Genomic DNA, 23216 nt, shown 5'->3' on the forward strand with positions numbered 1-23216 from the left:
TATTCGTATCATATTGTGTCTTAACCCACTCAAAATATTATTATTCACGAACTCTTTCGTGTCGAGTTATTCGTGTCTAAAAATTTATTCGTGTCGTACTAACTCGTGTTTAAATTCGTGTTTTATGTTATTCCGATTAGATTTTGTCATCGTGTCAACACAGTCGTGTCTTGACACACTCATTTAATTAATTATTTATTTATATATATATTAAATTATATTTTTACTATATGATTATTAATTTATTATAATTTAGAAATTTTAAATTAATTTAATAAGTTAGATGTATTAAATTTATTTAAAAAGTTATTTAATATGTAAAATGTGTAAATATAAATTTTAAGATATAGTTTTATAAATAATAATTTTAATGTCAATTATTTAAAATATGTTTTAAAACATAAAATAATTATTCAAATAAAATTAGTTAAATTTGTTGTTATAAAGTTAATAATTTATTTAACATATTTAAGTTGGTTAAATATGATAAATGTGAAATTTTATAATTTTTAAATATTATATAAGAATTTATGCCTAATTATTTAATTAGGTATATCATATTTATTATTATAAATAATTAAAAGTAGTGGAGATTTTTTATTATAAAATAAAGTTTTTTTAAATGTTTTATTAACTTTTAAAATTTTAGAGTGATTTAAGATTGTGTTTTTAAATATTTAGTGATATAAAAATATTAATCAATTATTATTGCAAGTAGTGGATATTTTTTAGGAAAAAAATTATTATAATTCTATATTATAAATTTTTTATTTAATATAATTAAAAGTAGTTTGTTTGAGTAAGAAGACGGGGAAGGTGTGTAGCAATTAATCCAATTATAAATATATATTATTATATTATTAAAATAAAAATTATTATCATATATTTATTATTTAATGTAATAATAATAATTGAAATTATAAATAAATAATTAATTAATAAGTAATTAATTAAAATAATATTGAAAAGAATTATTAATAGACTCACATCTCTATTCATATAATTTATTTATTTTATTTATATTTTAATTTATATTATTTAAATTAATATTTTTTTATTGTATTTTAATATGTTTAATTATAATTATAATTATTATATTTATAAAATTAAATAATTTATTAATGGAATAAAATTGTAATAGTTTAGAGAATATTAATGTGAGTAGCTTATGTCATGTGACTAATTGTGTTTATGTCGTTTCGTGTGTGTATACCCGTGCCCGTGTCGTGCTTATATTTGTGTCGTGTCTATACTCCTGATGTGTCTGTCTCGACTCGTAACCGTGTTACGATCGTATAAACTCATAATCGTGTAGTGATCGTGTTGTCTCGTGTTTGTATCGTGTCACCCCAAAACCCGAATGAGATAATATCGTATTGTGTCGTTCCGTAAATATCGTGTTGGATCGTATCAGTTCGTATTTATCCAACCCATTGTCCAGTTCTAATCTTGATTGACCATCAAAAACAACATTCAATACCTAACATAAATGTGAATGAATCAAGGATAAAAATTACTGTAAAGTTTAAATTTTCCTGCATTGATCTCTATAAATAATATACTTGAAATTTGATAAATTTTAGTATATGGCTTACATTGGCTTTAATAAAAATTTGAAGTCATATATATTAATATCAGTATTTATTTATTTATCTCTTGAAGTTGGTGCATTCAAGGAATATTATATATAGTCGGTCTAATGGAAAGCCAAACTCAAAGAGTTGAGGAAAATGATGGGAAACTGGCCAACCAGCTCATGTAAGCAAATGCAATAGCCGATTCCAACTGTGCACAAGCAATTACAGAACATTGAACATGTAGGTTTTTACGGATAGCAAGTGAAACTCCCGCGCAGACACAAGCAGAACTAAAAGTGAAAGTGGGAACAATCTGTACCATCACAAAAAAGACCAATAATAAACTTATATAATCAATCACAATTCTTAGTAGCAAGTATATTTACCAAATCACCCAAATAGATCACTATAACAATTTATCCATTCCTCAGCCTTCGTCCCACATAAAGGGCATAAACGTCCAAACAGACCATTGAGAAATTCCTTAGACATTGGGTGTCTAGGGCTGCAATAAAGTAACGGGTAGAATTAGAGATTGGCATCGTGCATAAACGTTCGTATTCAATTCGGGTAAATCGTGTTAAACTCTTAATCATGTTGTGTTGTGTCGTGTCTCAATCTTATCTGTGTCGTATCGTGTCTTGACCCACTCAAAATATTATAATTCATGAATTTTTTGGGTGTCTACAAGTTTATTCGTATCGTGCTAACTCGTGTTTAAATTTGTGTTTCGTGTTATTCCGACTAAATTGTGTCATCGTGTCAACACAATCGTATTTTGACACACTCATGTTAATTATTTATTTATATATATTAAATTATATTTTTGGTAAAAATTATAAAATATGATTATTAATTTATTTTAATTTAGAAAATTTAAATTAATTTAATAAGTTAAATGTATTAAATTTATTTAATACGTAAAATATGTAAATATAAATTTTAATATGTCAATAATTTAAAATATGTTTTGAAACATATAAATAATTATCCAAATAAAATAGTTAAATTTGTTGTTACAAAGTTATTAATTTATTTAATATATTTATATATATTAAATTAGTTAAATATTTTAAATATGAAATTTTACAAATTTTAAAATATTAGATAAGAATTTATACCGAACTAAAATAATTAGGTATATGATATTTATTATTATATATAATTAAAATTAATAGAGATTTTTTTATGATAAATCAAGTTATTTTATAAATATTTTTTATTAAAATTTAAAATTTTAGAGTGTTTTAAGAGTTTTTAAATGATTTAGTGATATATAAATATTAATCAATTATTACTGTAAGTTATTACTATGATGTAGATTAGAACTTTATTGTTTAAAGTCAAGCTTAAAGGTTTCAAGTTTGGTTTATCATCTACATTCCCTCTTTCTTCCTTTTGCACTTAGTAGAGTAACAAATCATAACAAAACACAATTTAAGGAATTTTTCATGTAAAAGTCATTATGAGGAACAAATTTACTGTGTGAAATGATAAATCTAACTATATATTTAAACACTTGTTGTTTCTATTTTTGTTTTATATTTTTATCCCGAGTTTTCTTCACATGAGAAATCAAATATTTAGAATTAAACACAAAGAACTAGATTCAATGAGCCCAATGCCTGAATTATTAATCTTAGTATTACATTTAGAAGACCTGATTTGCTTGAGGACGAGAATACTTATCTGGATTAGAGCTGGGCATCGTGCATAAACATGCGTATTCGACTCGGGCAAGTCGTGTTAGACTCTTAATCGTATTGTGTTGTGTTGTGTCTCAATCTTATCTGTGTCATATTGTGTCTTGACCTACTCAAAATATTATGATTGACGGATTCTTTCGTGTCGTGTTATTCGTGTCTACGAATTTATTCATGTCGTACTAACTCGTGTTTAAATTCGTGTTTCATGTTATTCCGACTAAATTTTGGCATCGTGTCAACACAATCATGTCTTGACACACTCATTTATTTATTTATTTATTTATATTAATTTATATTGTTAGTAAAAATGATAAAATATGATTATTAATTTATTATAATTTAGAAAGTTTAAATTAATTTAATAAGTTAAATGTATTAAATTTATTTAAAAAGTTATTTAATATGTAAAATGTGTAAATATAAATTTTAAGATATAGTTTCATAAATAATAATTTAAATATCAATTATTTAAAATATGTTTTAAAACATAAAATAACTATTCGAATAAAATTAGTTAAATTGATTGTTATAAAGTTATTTAATTATTAAAAATATATATTAAGTTAGTTAAATATGATAAATGTGAAATTTTATAATTTTTAAATATTATATAAGAATTTATACCTAATTAGGTATATAATATTTATTATTATAAATAATTAAAAGTAGTGGAGATTTTTTATTATAAAATAATATTTTTTTTAAATATTTTATTAATTTTTAAAATTTTAGAGTGATTTAAGATTTTATATATAAATATTTAGTGATATTCAAATATTAATCAATTATGATGGTAAGTAGTGGATATTTTTTTAGGAAAAAATTATCATTATTGATATATAATTAAAAGTTGTTTCAAATTTTTTAACTTAACATAAATTTCTACAACTATTCACTATTGTATTTTTTTTTTTTTTTGTATTAGTATTAATTTTATAAATTATATTTTTATTTAATTTATAATATTATTTTAATCTTTTTATTTTATAAATTTTTTTGTTACGTAAAGTTTTTTATTAACTTGTAAAACTTTGGAGTGATTTAAGATTTTTTTAAAAAAATTGATGATAAAGAACTAAATATGTGATCAAATAATAGGAGACATGGAAGAGACTTGATAATTTGATAATGTAAAAATAAGAGTGAGTAGTTTGAGTAAGAAAATAGGAAAGGTGGGTAGCAATTAATCCAATTATAAATATATATTATTAAAATTAAAATTATTATTATATATTTATTATTTTATGTATTAACAATAATTGAAATTATAAATAACTAATAAGCAATTAATAAAAGTAATATTGAAAAAAATTATTAATAGACTCACATCTCTATTCATATAATTTATTTATTTTATTTATATTTTAATTTATATTATTTAAGTTAATATTTTTTTATTGAATTTTAGTATGTTTAATTATAATTATAATTATTATATTTATAAAATTAAATAATTTATTAATGGAATAAAAATGTAATAGTTTAGAGAATGTTAATGTGAGTAACTTAAGTCATATGACTAATTGTGTTTATGTCGTTTCGTGTGTGTATACTCGTGCTCGTGTCGTGCTTATATTTGTGTCGTGTCTATACTTGTGATGTGTCTGTGTTGACTAGTAACCGTGTTACAATCGTATAAACTTATAATCGTGTCTTGATCGTGTTGTCTCGTGGTTGTATTATGTCAACCCAATACCTAAGTGAGATAATATCGTATTTTGTCGTTCCGTAAAAATTTCGTGTTGAATCGTGTCGGTTCGTATTTATCCAACCCATTGCCCAGTTCTAATCTAGATGCACCATCATAGACAACATTCAATACCTAATATAAATGTGAATGAATCAAGGATAAAAATTACTCTAAAGTTTAAATTTTCCTGCATTGATCTTTATAAATAATACACTTAAAATTTGATAAATGTTGGTATATGGCTTACATTGGCTTTAATGAAAATTTGAAGTCATATATATTAATATTAGTATTTATTTATCTATTGAAGTTGGTGCACTCAAGGCATATTATATATAGTCGGTCTAATTGAAAGCCAAACTCAAAAAGTTGAGTAACATGATGGAAAACTGGCCAACCAGCTCATGTAAGTCAATGCTATAGCCGATTCCAACTGTGCACAAGCAATTACAGAACATTGAACATGTAGGCTTTTACGGATAGCAAGTGAAACTCCGCGGAGACACAAAAAAGTGAAAGTGGGAGCAATCTGTACCATCACAAAAAAGACCAATAATAAACTTATATAATCCATCACAATTCTTAGTTGAAAGTTTATTTACAAAATCACCCAAATAGATCACTATCACAATTTTGCCATTCATCAGCCTTCCTCCCACATAAAGGGCATAAACTTCTAAACAGACCATTGAGAAATTCCTTAGACATTGGGTGCCTAGGGCTGCAACAATGTAACTGGTAGAATTAGAGATGCACATCGTGCATAAACGTTCGTATTCGACTCGGGTAAATCGTGTTAAACTCTTAATCGTGTCGTGTTGTGTCGTGTCACAGTCTTATCTGTGTCGTATCGTGTCTTAACCCACTCAAAATATTATGATTCACAGACTTTTTTCGTGTCTACAAGTTTATACGTATCGTGCTAACTCGTGTTTAAATTTGTGTTTCTTGTCATTCCGACTAAATTGTGTCATCGTGTCAAAATAATCGTATTTTGACATACTTATGTTAATTATTTATTTATACATATTAAATTATATTTTTAGTTAAAATTATAAAATATAATTATTAATTTATTTTAATTTAAAATTTAAAATTAATTTAATAAGTTAAATGTATTAAATTTATTTAAAATGTAAAATGTATAAATATAAATTTTAATATGTCAATTATTTAAAATATGTTTTAAAACATATAAATAATTATCCAAATAAAATAGTTAAATTTGTTGTTAAAAAGTTATTAATTTATTTAATATATATATATATATATATATATATATATATATATATATATATATATATTAAGTTAGTTAAATATTATAAATGTGAAATTTTATAATTTTTAAAATATTAAATATGAATTTATACCTAATTAAAATAATTAGGTACCAAATTCACTTTAAGGGTTACAGTTGTATAACTAGAGTTGACTAATGCTATAATGAAATATTGGATAAAAACAACCTTAGTAAAGTAGAGTCGGTCCCGAGTTCTAGGCTGCTCTAGACCCACCTAAAAATAGGTAAAAATAATTTTGGGTGCCATAATTCTAGTTTTAAAAAATTATTAAAAAATATTTATGGTGAGATTTAAACCCATAACCTATATAAATAAATTCATATTCTATCATGGACCACTATTCTAAGTCCATTTATGTTTTAAAAAACAAATATATTTCTTATTTATTAAATGGGCTGTTTAACTCATACCCAATGGATGATCTCTAATTAAGAATATATATATATATATATATATTATATATTACTGCTTAAAGTAAACTATCACTACACATCAAGTATATTTCACTTCAAGTAATTAGAGCATATGTTGTAAAAGGGTTGTATGTGTAAAAGGGCATATAATTGTTTTTATTTTATTTTATGCGTTGGGTTGTATGTAAAAGTAAAAATAAAAGTAAAAGAGGCAGTGCATCCTACATTCCTGACTTTTTAATTATTATATAATATAGAGAAGTGATAGAGAAAGGAAATTTGGTGAGGAAATTTGATAAGGGAATGACTTGGCAATGTAAAAGTGGGAGGAAAGAGAGAAAAGAAAAAAAATTATTTCATTTTTTCAGGGCAAGTCATTCCCTCACCAAATAATATGCTCTAAAATATAGAAATATTAGTTATATATTTAATTAATAAATATATATTTTAAATAAATTAATATATTTCCCCTATTTTTTCTTATTTTTAAGTGTTTTTAATATTATAATATATTTTAAATTATAAAAATATTTTATATTTTATTATAATATAAAAATATTAGTTATATATTCTCAATTTTTTTTATAATATAAGAAAATTAATTATATATTCTCAAATTTATTCTTATAATTTGTAATGTTTTTAATATTATAATATATTTTAATTTATAAAAATATTTTATATTTTAATTTATTTAATATTAGTTATATATATTGAATTAATAAATATATTTTTTAAATAAATTAATATATTTTTTCTATTAATTATATTAACACGTTTTTAAGGGTTTAAATTCTCAAATTTATTATTATAATGTTTTTAATATTATAATATATTTTAAATTATAAAAATATTTTATATTTTAATTTATTTAATATTAGTTATATATATATATATATTTAATTAATAAATATATATTTTAAATAAATTAATATATTATTTTTTTATTAATTATATTAATACGTTTTAAAGGTTTAAATTCTCAAATTTTATAATATAATATAATATAAGAATATTAGTTATATATTTAATTAATAAATATATATTTTAAATAAATTAATATTTTTTTTATTAATTATATTAAAATGTTTTAATATTTTTAAAAATGTAATTTTATAATAATTTTAAAAATGTAATTTTATAATACTTAAAATATTAAAATATTATAAAATAAAAATAATATTTTAATTATTGAGTGGAGACCAAAATACAACATATGCAGCTTTTAGTTTCAGCAGGGTGGAAGATTGAAAAAAAAAATAGGCAGATGGTCGACCTTCTTTTCCTTATCAGTCGACTTACTTCGTTCCTTTGAATTGGAATTAGCGTAAGAGATGTTCGAAACCCCTGTGCCCTTGGTTGAATGTTGAAGTAATCTCGACAAAGGAACACCTCAAACGGAAAGAAAGGACAACCTTTAAGAGCCGCAGATCTTGTGAACAGGACATGCTCTCAGGTACTTTCTCTCATCTTTCATACTTTAATTTTCTAATTAAATTTTATTTTTTCATACCATATATATATATATATATATATAAAATATTAATTCAAATTTCTCATTAAATGAATTAACATTAAGTATTAATTATAAAACTTTTAATCAATGTAGTTTAAGATAAAATAACTTAATAAATTTTAATTTAGCATTAAATATTAATTATAAAACCTCCAACAACATCAACTTATATTATAATTATATACAATTAAACCAACTTTTCATATTCTTCTCCACCCAAATATTTTTTCTTCTTATAAATAATCTTAAATTAACAAAGTCCAACAGCAACAACCACACCTCAACAAGTCACTCGTATTTTCTTCATCCTCTCTCACTTTTTCATTCTTAATTAATTTTGTTTTCCCGTATTATATATATAATATATATATTTCCTTACCATATATAATCTAAAAAAATTATTTCTATTAATTTTTTATTGGTGATCATGTCTTTTAACTGTGTATAAGGAGCTAACATTTCTTAGCTCTTCTCAAAGATATTTCTTTTTTCCCAAAAAAAAATATTTTTGAAATTTTATGTGTCGGTATGTTGGATTTCTCCGCGATTTTAATATGATTATCAATCTTGGGTTGCGAGGTTTGAGGCCAATGAAGCTTGTGGAGGCCCTTCTTGTGAATTCTAAGGAGTTCTTCATATATTTAGTAGAATTTCATAGGAAGAATTGCAAAGTTGAGGAGGTATAGGAAAATTTTTGCCTTATGCTCGTCAAAGGAACTGTTCGTCTGGTCTCGTTGAAGAAGAAATGGTGTACCCTCACTGATGAGGAACACTGAATGGCTAGAGTTTGGAAAAAAATCGCAGATCAAAAAGTTGGATATGAAGATATTTCGTATGAGAACAAGACTCTAGTATTTTGGTGGCTACCTCTAAAGTTTTTTATTTTACATAACCTTTAATGTGTAGCGTTATAATTTAATGTCTATTTTAAGTGTATGTTATAACCATTCTTAAAAACATTTTAATATAGATTTGGTTTTCCATAATTTAATAATATGTTTTTCTTTTTTTTTTATGGAGTTAATATTTGTTTATTTTTTTATTTTTTTTAGAAATGTGTACATTTTTTTCCTTTGGTTTATAATGACCATATATGTTTATACAAATTTTATGTAGATCCAGTATTTGAAGATATGTTCATAAAATAAGTGGACTTCTCTAATAGTTGTTCTCTAACCGTTATTTGTCTACTAGTTATATTAATATGATGTAGTATTATTATATATATATATATTAAATGTATTCTAAATTAAAATATATATTTTTATTTAGCTCTTGCAAAACAAAATGTCGATCTAAGAAAAGAAGGCAATGGCCTTGTGTAAATAGTGCATTCGGCTAAAATAATTATGAGTTTTGTTACTTGCTTTCGTTGAACGTGAATGTGTGGTTACTATCCGTTGAGCACAACAATTAGATAAAGTTCTTGTTATGATAAAAATACTCATTGGACGTGATAATACTCATTGAACGCTATCACGTCGGTCTTAATTGTAAGATCTCTTGCATTCTTTTTTTTTTTTCTTAAATTGATATCTTATAGTATATAATTTATTTTAAAGAATACATGCATATATTCTTAATTTTGTATAAACCTTTTAAAAAATATTAGAATTTTTTTATTTAATTATATTTTAATTTTATTAAAATATATATATAAGAGACATATTCATAATATTTTGTTAACTTTTTAAATAGTTAGTCATTCTTTATAATTCTATCTTAATCTTCTTATTTTAAATAGAAAAATAGTACAGACATATTTTTTAATTATAATATATTATTTAAAAAGTTAATCATTGTTCTTTTTAATTATATTTATTCACTATATTATTTAAAAATTTCTTTTATAATTTATATGGATTATTTTCTCTCTCTTAATTTCTCTTTCATAAATATCTAATGACGCTTAATTTTGAAATAATGGAGGTGTACATCACGCTCTCTCTAAAATGATCTACATTTTTATGGGTTAGATATATATATTTCTTTCTCTTCATTTATCTTTATTAATTAATTTTTTTATTTCCCTTACCATATATATATATTTTCTCACTAATAATATAAAATATATATTTTTTTATCAATTCTATTAACTAAGTTTCATAATTATCTATGTCAGTTACTCTTATATATATATATATATATTAATATTTTTTATTAATTGAATTTAGCATTAATATTAATTATAAAAAATTATAAAAATAATAAGAATTTCAGTTATTATATTATATTTATTATAAAATTATTTTATTTATATTAATTCAGTTTAGCATTAAATATTAAATATGAAAATATATAAAAATAAAAAAATTCAATTATTATATATAATTAATGAAAATATGTAAAAAAAAAAAATTCAGTTATCATATCATAATTAATTAAAAATATGTAAAAATAAAAAATTTCCGTTATCATATTATAATTATCTATTAATTGAATTTAGCAATAAATATTGATAATATCAACTAGCAATAAAATAAATATTGATTATATCAACGTATATAACTACAATTAAACCAATGTATTACTCCATCCAAATATTTTATTCCTATAAATAATCTTAGATTAATGAGGTTCAATTGAAGAGAGAAGATTGATATCTTCATATACAGAGTATTTTATTTCTTGAATCTCCTTTGTCGTGTGCTATCTCTATTCATAATCTTCTCAATATCTCTATCAATATCATGCTAGCTTTCAATAATTGAATTTGCATTACGTTATGTTTCAACAATCCGTTTTCACTGATTTCTATTTTTTTTCAAGAATTTGATCATTTCAGGTAGCTGCAAAAACATCTTTGGTCTCCTTTTGTAGCTTCTAACTCTACAATCATTCACAAAATTCAAGTAATTTCTCTTTCTTAATTTATTTATCTTACCTTATTTTCTCTCTCATAATATAAGATCATCTCCAACCCACCAACAAACAACTCCATTATAGGTCACTCAACTGCATTTTAAGTTTTTTTACAAAATCTTTCTCCTCAAAACCCAAATATGCAGGAACATTTTTCACATACTCAAAAGGTTTTCAAAACTTTCATTTAAGTCATTTTAGTTTGTTTTTAATTAATTTATATAACTTATTTATATTTTAATTTATTTACATATTTTATTTATTTATATTTTAATTTATTTATATGTTTAATTCATGATAATTTTAATAAGGTTTGTTTTGTTGTATTTTTTGTTTGTTTGTGAGATGTAATTTGTGTTTATGTAATAATGTTAAATTTATTTTATGCAGTTATATAAATAATTGAATGAGAATTTTAAAAGAATTAATAAGTTGTTGTAAAGTTATGGGTTCAATTTGTAATTTTAGATAAATATATAGATAATACTGAAAAAATTAAAATTTATTATAAAAATGAATATTCTGATAATATTATTTTGAGTTTGAGTTTTTGGGTTAGAGATGTATAAATTTCTTTCATAATATATATATTTCTTTTTTTTAATTTAATTATTAAGTATTTTTTTCTATTTACTGTATAAATTTTTATATATTTCACACTAATAATATAAAATATTTTTTTTATTAATATTTTTACATAAAGATATATAATATTACATCACATATTTATTTTTATATATATATAATAACAATATATATAATAATGTTTAATAGATGAATATGAAGGTTTATACACAAATTATTAACTCTATAAATTACTTTACCTTTTAAATTAATTTCTTTATATATTTTACATCTCTTTCTTAATCTAATTATTAAATATATTTTTTCTTACTATCACTATATAAATATTTATATTTTTTCATACTAATAATATAAAATATTTTTTATATTAAAATATATAATATTACATAACATATTTATTTTTATATATAATAACAATATATATAATAATGGATGAATATGAAAGTTTATACACATTCATTAAAATTTTTATCTCATTTCATAATTTCTCTCCATTAATTAACTCTATGTAATTACTTTACTTTCTAAATTAATTTCTTTATTTTATATTCAAGAATTTTTTCATTTCATAATTTATCTTTCTAATTAATTCCTAATATCTCTTTTTTCTAATTTAATTTTTTTTCACTTTCATAATATATAAAAATTTAAAAGTGGTTATATATAAATAAATATTTTATGACTATTTATTTTAAATAAGTGGTTATATATAAATAAGTGTTTTAAATAACAATATTAAATATTTCTGTCAACTAAAATCTATATATATATATTAATTTCGTATTTAATTTATTTTTTTTATCTCTAATCTTTATATATATATATATATATATATATATATATATATATATATATATATATATATATATATATATATATATATATATATATATATATATATATATATATATATATATATATATATATATATATATATATATATATATGATAATTTTAATAAAATTTGTTTTGTTGTATTTTTTGTTTGTGAGATGTAATTTGTGTTTATGTAATAATGTTTAATTTATTTTATGCAGTTGTATAAATAATTGAATGAGAATTTAAAAGTAATTAATAAGTTGTTATAAAGTTATGAGTTCAATTTATAATTTTAGATAAATATATAGATAATATTGAAAAAATTAAAATTTATTATAAAAATAAATATTCTGAGAATATTCTTTTGAGTTTGAGTTTTTGGGTTGAGATAAATTACTGAGATGTTTACTGCATTTTAAGTATGAGAATAAATATCTTTCGTAATATATATATTTCTCTTTTTTAATCTAATTATTAAGTATTTTTTTCTACTTACTATATAAATTTTTATATTTTTTCACACTAATAATATAAAATATTTTTTTATTAATATTTTTTACATAAAGATATATAATATTACATAACATATTTATTTTTATATATATAATAACAATATATAATAATGTTTAATAGATGAATATGAAGGTTTATACACAAATTATTTTTATCTCAATTCATAATTTCTCTCTCTTAATTAACTCTATAAATTACTCTACTTTTTAAATTAATTTTTTTATATATTTTGACTCTCTTTCTTAATCTAATTATTAATCTAACTAGCATTTAGCCCGTGCATTTGCACGAGTAATAATATAAAAACCGTGAATAAAAATTACGGATAATACTTTTTATTTTATTTTTAACCGTTTTAAGTTTATGGGTGAGTCAACCCACAATCCGACCCAAGTATCCATTTACTCAACATCATTATATATTAGTTAGTTAAAAAGTTGTACTCATATTAATATTAAAACGTCCCGCGTTTATCAAATTTGGTGTTGAATTTAAAATGTAAAGTCTTCGTAGCCTAGTTGGTTAAAAAATTGTACTTATTTTGTTAGGTTGCAAGTTCGAAACATACCTCTAGTATTTTTAATTTTATTTTTAACCGTTTTAAATTTAAAAACGGGTCAACCCACAATCCGACCCAAGTATCCAAATTAACCACAGCTCTCGACCCAGCAATCCGGACACTTTAAAAATTAAGCATCATTATATATATAGATTAGTTAGTTAAAAAGTTGAACTTATATTAATATTAAAACGTCCCGCGTTTATCAAATTTGGTGTTGAATTTAAAATATAAAGTTTTCGTAGCCTAGTTGGTTAAAGAGTTGTACTTATTTTGTTAGGTTGCAAGTTCGAAACATACCTCTAGTATTTTTAATTTTATTTTTAACCGTTTTAAATTTAAAAACGGGTCAACCCACAATCCGACCCAAGTATCCAAATTAACCACAGCTCTCGACCCGGCAATCCGGACACTTTAAAAATTAAGCATCATTATATATATAGATTAGTTAGTTAAAAAGTTGAACTTATATTAATATTAAAACGTCCCGCGTTTATCAAATTTGGTGTTGAATTTAAAATATAAAGTCTTCGTAGCCTAGTTGGTTAAAGAGTTGTACTTATTTTTGTTAGGTTGCAAGTTCGAAACATACATTTAGTATTTTTAATTTTATTTTTAACCGTTTTAAATTTAAAAACGGGTCAACCCACAATCCGACCCAAGTATCCAAATTAACCACAGCTCTCGACCCGGCAATCCGGACACTTTAAAAATTAAGCATCATTATATATATATATTAGTTAGTTAAAAAGTTGAACTTATATTAATATTAAAACGTCCCGCGTTTATCAAATTTGGTGTTGAATTTAAAATATAAAGTCTTCGTAGCCTAGTTGGTTAAAAAGTTGTACTTATTTTGTTAGGTTGCAAGTTCGAAACATACCTCTAGTATTTTTAATTTTATTTTTAACCGTTTTAAATTTAAAAACGGGTCAACCCACAATCCGACCCAAGTATCCAAATTAACCACAACTCTCGACCCGGCAATCCGGACACTTTAAAAATTAAACATCATTATATATATAGATTAGTTAGTTAAAAAGTTGAACTTATATTAATATTAAAACGTCCCGCGTTTATCAAATTTGGTGTTGAATTTACAAATGTAAAGTTTTCGTAGCCTAGTTGGTTAAATAGTTGTACTTATTTTGTTAGGTTGCAAGTTCGAAACATATCTCTAGTATTTTTAATTTTATTTTTAACCGTTTTAAATTTAAAAACGGGTCAACCCACAATCCGACCCAAGTATCCAAATTAACCACAGCTCTCGACCCAGCAATCCGGACACTTTAAAAATTAAGCATCATTATATATATACATTAGTTAGTTAAAAAGTTGAACTTATATTAATATTAAAAGGTCTCGCGTTTATCAAATTTGGTGGTGAATTTAAAATATAAAGTCTTTGTAGCCTAGTTGGTTAAAGAGTTATACTTATTTTGTTAGGTTGCAAGTTCGAAACATACCTTTAGCATTTTTAATTTTATTTTTAACCGTTTTAAATTTAAAAACGGGTCAACCCACAATCCGACCCAAGTATCCAAATTAACCACAGCTCTCGACCCGGCAATCCGGACACTTTAAAAATTAAGCATCATTATATATATATAGATTATTAAGTATTTTTTTTCTTACTCTTACTATATATATATTTATATTTTTTCACACTAATAATATAAAATATTTTTTATATTAAAATATATAATATTACATAACATATTTATTTATATATATATATATAATAACAATATATAATAATGTTTAATAGATGAATACGAAGATTTATACACAAATTCATTATGATTTCTATCTCAATTCATTATTTTATATTCAAGAATTTTTTCATTTCATAATTTATCTTTCTAATTAATTCCTAATATTACTCTTTTTTTCTAATTAATTTTTTTTTCACTTTCTACTTATCATAATATATAAAAATTTAAAATTATATATATATTAGGTAAGCTAAGACTATTTATTTTAAATAGGTGGTTATATATAAATAAATATTTTAAATAACAATATTAAATATTTCTCTCAACTAAAATCTATATATATTAATTTCGTACCTAAATTTTTTTTATCTCTAATCTTTATATTTATATATATTGCTTAAGAGAATTTTTTTAATTTGGTTGTTCAAGAAATCATTTATTTGTGGACAATATTATTTTTTTATATCACAGTTTTTATTATTTGATAATTTTCTGCCTTTTTTTTAAATGTTATGGTAATCACTCTACTAAAGCGTGGTTTCATCTCCAAAATGACCGAGTGTGATGTAAACTTTTTAATAAAGTTTTATCTCTACAATATTCTTATTTTTATCTTGACTCTGGTATATCTACACTATCTCACTTTATTAAAAATACAAAGGTCTAAAGAGAATTTGATTGAGCCAACTTATTTTTTCTTTAAATAATACTATTATTTTAGTTTGAATTGTTTTAAGAGAATTTTCTTAATTTGGTTGTTCAAGAAACTATTTATTTGGGATAATATTTTTTTTATATCACAGCTTTTATTATTTAGTAATTTTCTGCATTTTTTTTAATGTTATTAATACCGGTAATCACTCTACTACACTACTACAGTGGTTTTATCTTCACAATGACCGAGTGTGATTTAAACTTTCAAACAAAGTTATATCTCTAAAATATTTTTTTTCTGACTCTTGTATATCAATACTATCTCACTTTATAAAGTCCAACTTATTTTTTCTTTAAATAATACTATTTTTTTAGTTTGAATTTTTGTAAGAGAATTTTCTTAATTTGGTTGTTTAAGAAATTATTTATTTGTGGACAATATTTTTTTATTACAGTTATTTATTATTTGATAATTTTTCTGCATTTTTCTTGAATTTTATCAATACTGGTATTTACCCTACTACCACGTAGTTTCATCTTCACAATGACTGAGTGTGATCTATCTCTAAAATTTTTTTGTTTTTGTCTTGACTCTTGTATATCTACCCTTTCTAACTTTATGAAAAATACAAAGGTCTTAACAATTCTTTTACTAAATTTATTGAAACTCATTGAAAAAAATTGATGCAGTCAACTTTAACAACTAAAAATAATTAATATACATATGATCGAAACATATTTTATATTATATAAACATATATCTTACTTTTAAGTTAATATTATTATTAGAATTAAGTTACTATTAGTAGTAGTGATATATTTTTTATTGAACAAAATATATTAATACTCACTTAATCTTTGATTATAAATATAGAATTTGTATCATTTGGTTAATCTTCTTTTTTATAAGATACTATTTAAGAGAATTTTTTTATAATTTAGTGAAGGAGTTTTATTAATCTAAATTTTCCAAGACCTACTTTCAAATTTTTTGGACTAGGTTGGTCTTAGAAAAAAGAGATTTTTTGAAAATTGGTTATAAATACTTATTTAAATGCTAAACTATAATATTAAACTATATCAACGATAGGTAAAATGTGTTATATACTATTATATCATTCATCCCGTATGAGTTTATCCACTCTCTTATCTTCGAGTAAATTACTTCGTTTCTTTTGTGATGAAAATTTTACTAACAAAACTTAGCCTTCTATAAAAAAGATTCTAATTTTTTAATTACATTTAGAAATATATAAAAATAAAAAATATATTTAATAAAATATTTTAGAAGTATAATAACAATCCTCATTTTTTCAAACATCATTCAAAAGATAAATTAAGTTTGAAACCAATATAATTTATTTATATTTATTCATTTTTTAAGTTAAAATCGGGTATTGACTATTGAATTATGTTATTTTTTTATATAAAATGAATTCTAATTTTGTTTTTTTATGAAGTTCTTAAAATGAAGAGTAATGTTATCTTCATTTGATTATGAATTTGTTTTTATTATTGTATAACAATAATTCATAAAATAAAATATTTTTTAAAAAACAATCAACAAGATTATATAAAATTTCAAAGAATTCGCATAATAGTTTGACACAAGAAATTAAGACGAAAAAAAAAAATTAACTAAAAATTAGAGTCAATAATCTCATTTTTAAGAATTAAGAACCATCCAGTAAATCTACAAATGTCTATAAATTAAATTAGAGTTGAGAGATTTAATTTAATATAAGAAAAATAATAATATATACTTTATTTACCCTACATCAAAAAAAAAAAAAAAAGATTAATTATTTTTTTAGAGTGAGATTTAATTTTTTATGTTTTTGTTAATAGTACATTTTTATATGTTTATATGGGTATAATAATTTTTATAATTAAAATTACAAATTTATATAATATTTTTTATTTAAAAAATTTATATAATGTAAAAAAATGATATGAAATTATATAACCTTTATTTATATAATAATAATAATAATGTAATTTTAAATTTTATCTTTCTTCTTCAATCAAATTTTCTCAATTTTTATTTTAAGTTTAAATAAATTAAATAAAAATAAATTATTTTTAAAATTATAGTTATAAACTCATAATACTATTTATTTATTTAATTATATATATATTAAATTTGAATGTTATTATCTCATATTAAAAAGTATTTAATATAAAAAAATCAAAAAAAATTATATGATTTAAAAAAAATGACATAAGATAATATAACTTTTATTATCTAAATTAAGTTTAAATATTTTCAAACATTTATTATATAATAATAATAATAATGTAATTTTAAATTTGATGTACCAAATTTGTATTTTTTTTATTTTTATCAAAATTTCTTAAATATTATTTTAAGTTTAATTTATTTTTTTATTCACTTTTTGTTTTCTATCTTATAATTTAATTATATTTTTTGATTGATTATGTATATAAATATATGAATTATATTTTTTCTTTTATTATTTTTCTTGAATTTGGAATTCAATAATAAATAGGTAGATAATGAATCTAAAATAAATATCATATCATTAAAAGTTAATTAGAAAATTACATTAATTTTGAAATTTTTATAACTTTATTTTATTTTTCTAAAAATATTTAGATTAACCTTTTAAAAGAATTTATTTTTTTTTAAATAGTTTGATAATGTAGTTTGTATTTTGTAAACAAAACTTATTAGTTAATTTTTATTGTTTTATTTTTTGTATATAAAAAAGGGCCTAAAGATCATATTTTTTTATAACTATGATATTTTTTATATTATAATCTTTGATTTAAGATATTTAAAAATATATTTTTATTTTTTATAATAAAAACAATGCAAATATTTTCACATTTTATAGTTCGACAAATTATTCTAAGGATAAGAAGTAATTGTGAAGCTAAATTTTAGCACCTAAAAGTTGAGTAATATAATATAATGGTGTTATTTAAATTTATATTAATTTTTTTTATTAATTTTAAAATTTGTTTGATAAATATATTTATTTATTATAATATGTCAAATTATAATATTTTTAGGTCAAAAATAAAGTTTTTATATCTGAAATTGATCCAGATAATGAGGTGGACCGATTAAATATAAAAAATTGGATAAGCAAGAGAGAAAAGGTCAGGAAAAGCTCGGATATATTCTTATGAATTACAGTAGGAACTGAACCAATTTATCTTGAAAGCCTCCCATGTCCAGTTAACCTTCTAAAATGTAAGGTCATAAAAATAGCTCATAGATAGTAAAAGTTGGGTCTCACATAATCGGAGCGACTTCATGTGCTCTCATCTCCTTTAATTCTGTAATTGTTATTTGTTTATTTTATTTATAAGATTTTTTTATTATATTGTTAAAAATTTTTGATTATTTATTAATGATTAATTTCAGTTAAATTTTTTGTTAAACATTTTTTATATTTGTAATTTGTCATATTTAAAAGTATTATATGAGTCTTCTCTTAAAAGTTTAAAATAAAATTTTATCTTTTAAAGTATTTAATATTATAAAAATGAGAAGAAATATTTAAAATATAATTTATTAGTATAAAAATATGTCATTTCTTTTAAACTCACTCTAATATTCATGAATGGTGGTGTGATTTATATAATATTATAATTTTAACGTTATAGTGTAATTAATTTACACTTATCTTTTATTTTATTTTAAATTGTAATCAATAATATTTATCTTTAAAAAATTATTTATCATGTGTACAATGACCCTTACAACGTAGGGAAATAACTCTAGTTTATAATAATAATAATTAAATTTTCTCTTATAATAATTACTAATTTATCTCTCTTTCTATAATTACTAATATTTTTTCCTAATTAATATTTTTATTATCTTATCTCTCATATATATATATATATATATATATATATTCTCTTTCTTTATTAATTTTAAATAAATTTATTAATAATTTTTATATTTATATATTTAATAATAATAATTTATTTATTTTTAGAGTAATGATAGGGGTAGCGAAAGATTCGTAGCGAATGAGGCAGCGAAGGACGTGGAGGGCTGATTAGACTTGCTGACTCGATATATGTTTATTTTTTTTCTTTTATCTTGGTTAATAATTTTCTCTCTCTTTCCATTACTTACATTTTCTCTCTCTATATATACATTCAATAAAAAAAAATCAATTATTATTATTAAAAAACACTTAACAATTTTTATTATTATAAATATTCTTTTTAAATTATTGTATATGACACTATAAACACGCATTTTAATTATTTATTCCTCTTTATTTTCTTTTATTTACATATAAGAGAACTAGATGAAGATGGGTTATGATGCACATCATTTTTGTTATCTTTCACTCCATTTTAAATTGGACCACTAAGAGACAAATTTTTAACTACTAATATGATTCAACTCAAACCACAAATTACTAATATTCAAGATAGATACAACTCAAATCACAAACAATTAATATTCAACATAAATAAAAAACCACTAACAGATAATAACTAACATGATGTGCTATTAGTTGAATGTGGTAGAGTGAGATTTTGTAGTTGATTGACCATTATGTAATTGATTGAGCTTCAATAATTAATTGAGTTTCTAATAAATCACAGACATGAAAAGAAAGAAAGAGACTTTTAAAGAGAGAAAAGAGATAAACAATAATTAAGAGTTTAAAATAATTAATAATTTTTTTTTATTATTAATATATATTATTAAATTAATTGAATCAATTAGTTAGTTAATTGAATTAAAAAATAATATTTTTTATTTTCTTATATATAAATTTTAAGTAAAACAATGATTTATTATTTATTTTAATTTGAGTTATTTTTATTATTAAAAATAAATTTTAATTTTTTCAATAAATGAAAGAAAATAAACTATTGAGAGAGATAAATAATTAAAATGCGTGTTTATAGTAGCATATACAATAATTTAAAAAAGAATATTTATAATAATAAAAATTGTTAAGTGTTTTTTAAATTATTAAGTGTTTTTTAATAATAATAATTGATTTTTTTATTGAATGTGTCTTATTTAATACAGAGAGAGAAAATGTTAATGGAAAGAGAGAGAAAATTATTAACGAAGATAAAAGAAAAAAAAACATATACCGAGTCAGTCAGCAAGTCTAATCACCGCTCCACGTCATTCGCTGCCTCATTCGCTACTAATCTTTCGCTCCCCCTATCATTACTCTTATTTTTATATATAAATATTTATAATATACAAAATAATACTATATAATATATGAGAAATGATTAGGTGAGGGAATGAGGTGGCATAATCTTATTCGCTGAAAAAATCAAATAATTTCTCTATTTTCTCTCTTTCCTCCCACTTTTATATTTTCCACAGCTAATGAAGGTGTCCCTCACCAAATTCCATTTCTCTATCACTCCTCATAATATATATAATAACGTTTAATATGATTTATTAAATGGAAATAAAATTACAAATTTCTTTTTACTGAATAATAATAATCATATATAATAATCCCAAAATTTTCTCTTATATAAATTACTAATTTATCTCTTATTTTATAATTACTAAATTTTTTTCCTAATTAATATTTATTATTTTATCTCTCATATATATATTCTTTTTCTTTAATTTTAAATAAACTTATTAATAATGAAGTAGATGTAAAGCGAGTGAAGTGAAACAAGTTTCACTGATGTAACTGATGCAATGGTGAAGTAGAGTGTGTGAGTTTAAGCATTGATGGTGAGAAAATATAAAGTTGTAGGCCTTTATTGATGTTACTGTATATAATATAATAATATATTATATTGATATATTATTATATTATACAATATAATATATTATATTATTATATTGTCTTTTATACCATTAGGAGGGTATATTTATATTGTCTTTTATACCATTAGGGTATATTTAATTATTAATGGGCTTGGGCCTTATATCTATAAGCAATTTAGGGTTCTAGGCTAATTACTCCTATATAAGGATTGGTTGTAAAGGTTGAATATACAACACTCAAGTTTTTTCAAGACTTTTTCTTCTTTAGCAAATATCTATTTTCCAGAGTTTCATATCTTCATAGTTGTTCTTAGAAAGATCCAATAGTCAAAGCCAACAGAGTGGTGAAACAGAGTGATGAAGCAGAATGAAGTGAAACAAGTTTATTAACTTCTTGATGTAACTGATGTAGTGGTGAAGTAGAGTGATGAAGCGGAGTGAAATGAAGCAAGTTTATATGGCTTCCTGATGTAACTCATGTAGTGATGAAGCGGAGTGAAGTGAAACAAATTTCATTGACTTCGATGTAACTGATGCAAGGGTGAAGCGATACAATGATGAAGCAGAGTGAAAGTGAAGTGAAGCAAGTTTCACTAACTTGCTGATATAACTGATGTAAAATGTCTTCTTCTTTTGTGTTGCGTTTCACAGACTTGATTTTACCTGAATGAAGCTGATTTAATATTATAATAATAATTATGCACTATGATCTAGAGAAAAAATCTGAAATCTGATTTAGTTTATCTAAATCAAATATAAACCATATTTATAGCTCATTGTATATGATATATATGAGTGGACCTAAATAATAAAATCCTATGAGTCATATACAATGAGCCATATATATATAACCCATATTTATAGCTCATTTTATATGATATATATGAGTGGACCTAAATAATAAAATCCTATGAGTCATATACAATGAGCCATATATATATATATATATATATATATATATATTATTCTTTTTAGTTATAAAAAGTATTTTTAGTTTTGTGATGCATTGTACCTCATGGAAAATACTTAGGAATATGTTGCATTAGAGTACACTTTTAAACCATACTATTATTATTTATGAAAGTCTAGTACTTATAAATTATATATTATTAATACAACTAGCACATTAAATGATTAATTAAATATGTTAAATTTTATAAAATTAATTAAATATATTAAATTAAAAATGTTAGACAATAAAAATCAATAGGGTTATAAACACCAATTATTTATATTAAAGTTTAAAACATATTTTAAAATTAATAATTAAGATTATATTTTTCAGAATTAATTTTTAAATTTTAAACAAATTCAAATTAAATATAAAAACAAATTTGTAAGAATTTATTTAAAAATAGATAAAATTGAAATTTTGTTTAAACAAAAAATATTATTAAATTTGTTAATATATATAATTAAAATATATCTAAACCATTATTTCAATTAAATTAAAATAAAATATTTAAAAAAATAATAATATTTTTAACAAAAAAGATTGTTTTTCAAAGTGAGATTATTTTCAAATAAAGTCACCATTATAAAGTAAGAGAAACT

The 23216-nt window shown here is 21.2% G+C and overlaps 1 protein-coding gene across 1 annotated transcript; it reads right to left on the minus strand.

Moving 5' to 3' along the window:
- Nucleotides 1–1713: 1713 nt before the first annotated feature.
- On the minus strand, nucleotides 1714–5731 carry LOC124924628 (CASP-like protein 5A1). Its single transcript, XM_047464641.1, has 3 exons — nucleotides 5603–5731; nucleotides 5425–5502; nucleotides 1714–1890 (listed from the first exon to the last, which is right to left on the minus strand). Exons 1-3 carry the CDS (start codon nucleotides 5729–5731, stop codon nucleotides 1714–1716), a joined length of 384 nt encoding a protein of 127 aa, XP_047320597.1.
- Between the last annotated feature and the right edge of the window lie 17485 nt (nucleotides 5732–23216).

Source organism: Impatiens glandulifera, chromosome 2, assembly GCF_907164915.1.
Source record: "Impatiens glandulifera chromosome 2, dImpGla2.1, whole genome shotgun sequence".
NCBI lineage: Eukaryota > Viridiplantae > Streptophyta > Magnoliopsida > Ericales > Balsaminaceae > Impatiens > Impatiens glandulifera.

Excerpts from the sequence above, each read along its gene's own strand:
- LOC124924628 (XM_047464641.1), bottom strand. The coding sequence starts at position 5,731 with ATGTGCATCTCTAATTCTACCAGTTACATTGTTGCAGCCCTAGGCACC. Across the intron at positions 5,503-5,602 it reads GGCTGATGAATGGCAAAATT|ATTGCTCCCACTTTCACTTT; the intron begins GTGATAGTGATC and ends GTGATGGTACAG. Across the intron at positions 1,891-5,424 it reads GCCTACATGTTCAATGTTCT|ATTGTTCCCACTTTCACTTT; the intron begins GTAATTGCTTGT and ends GTGATGGTACAG.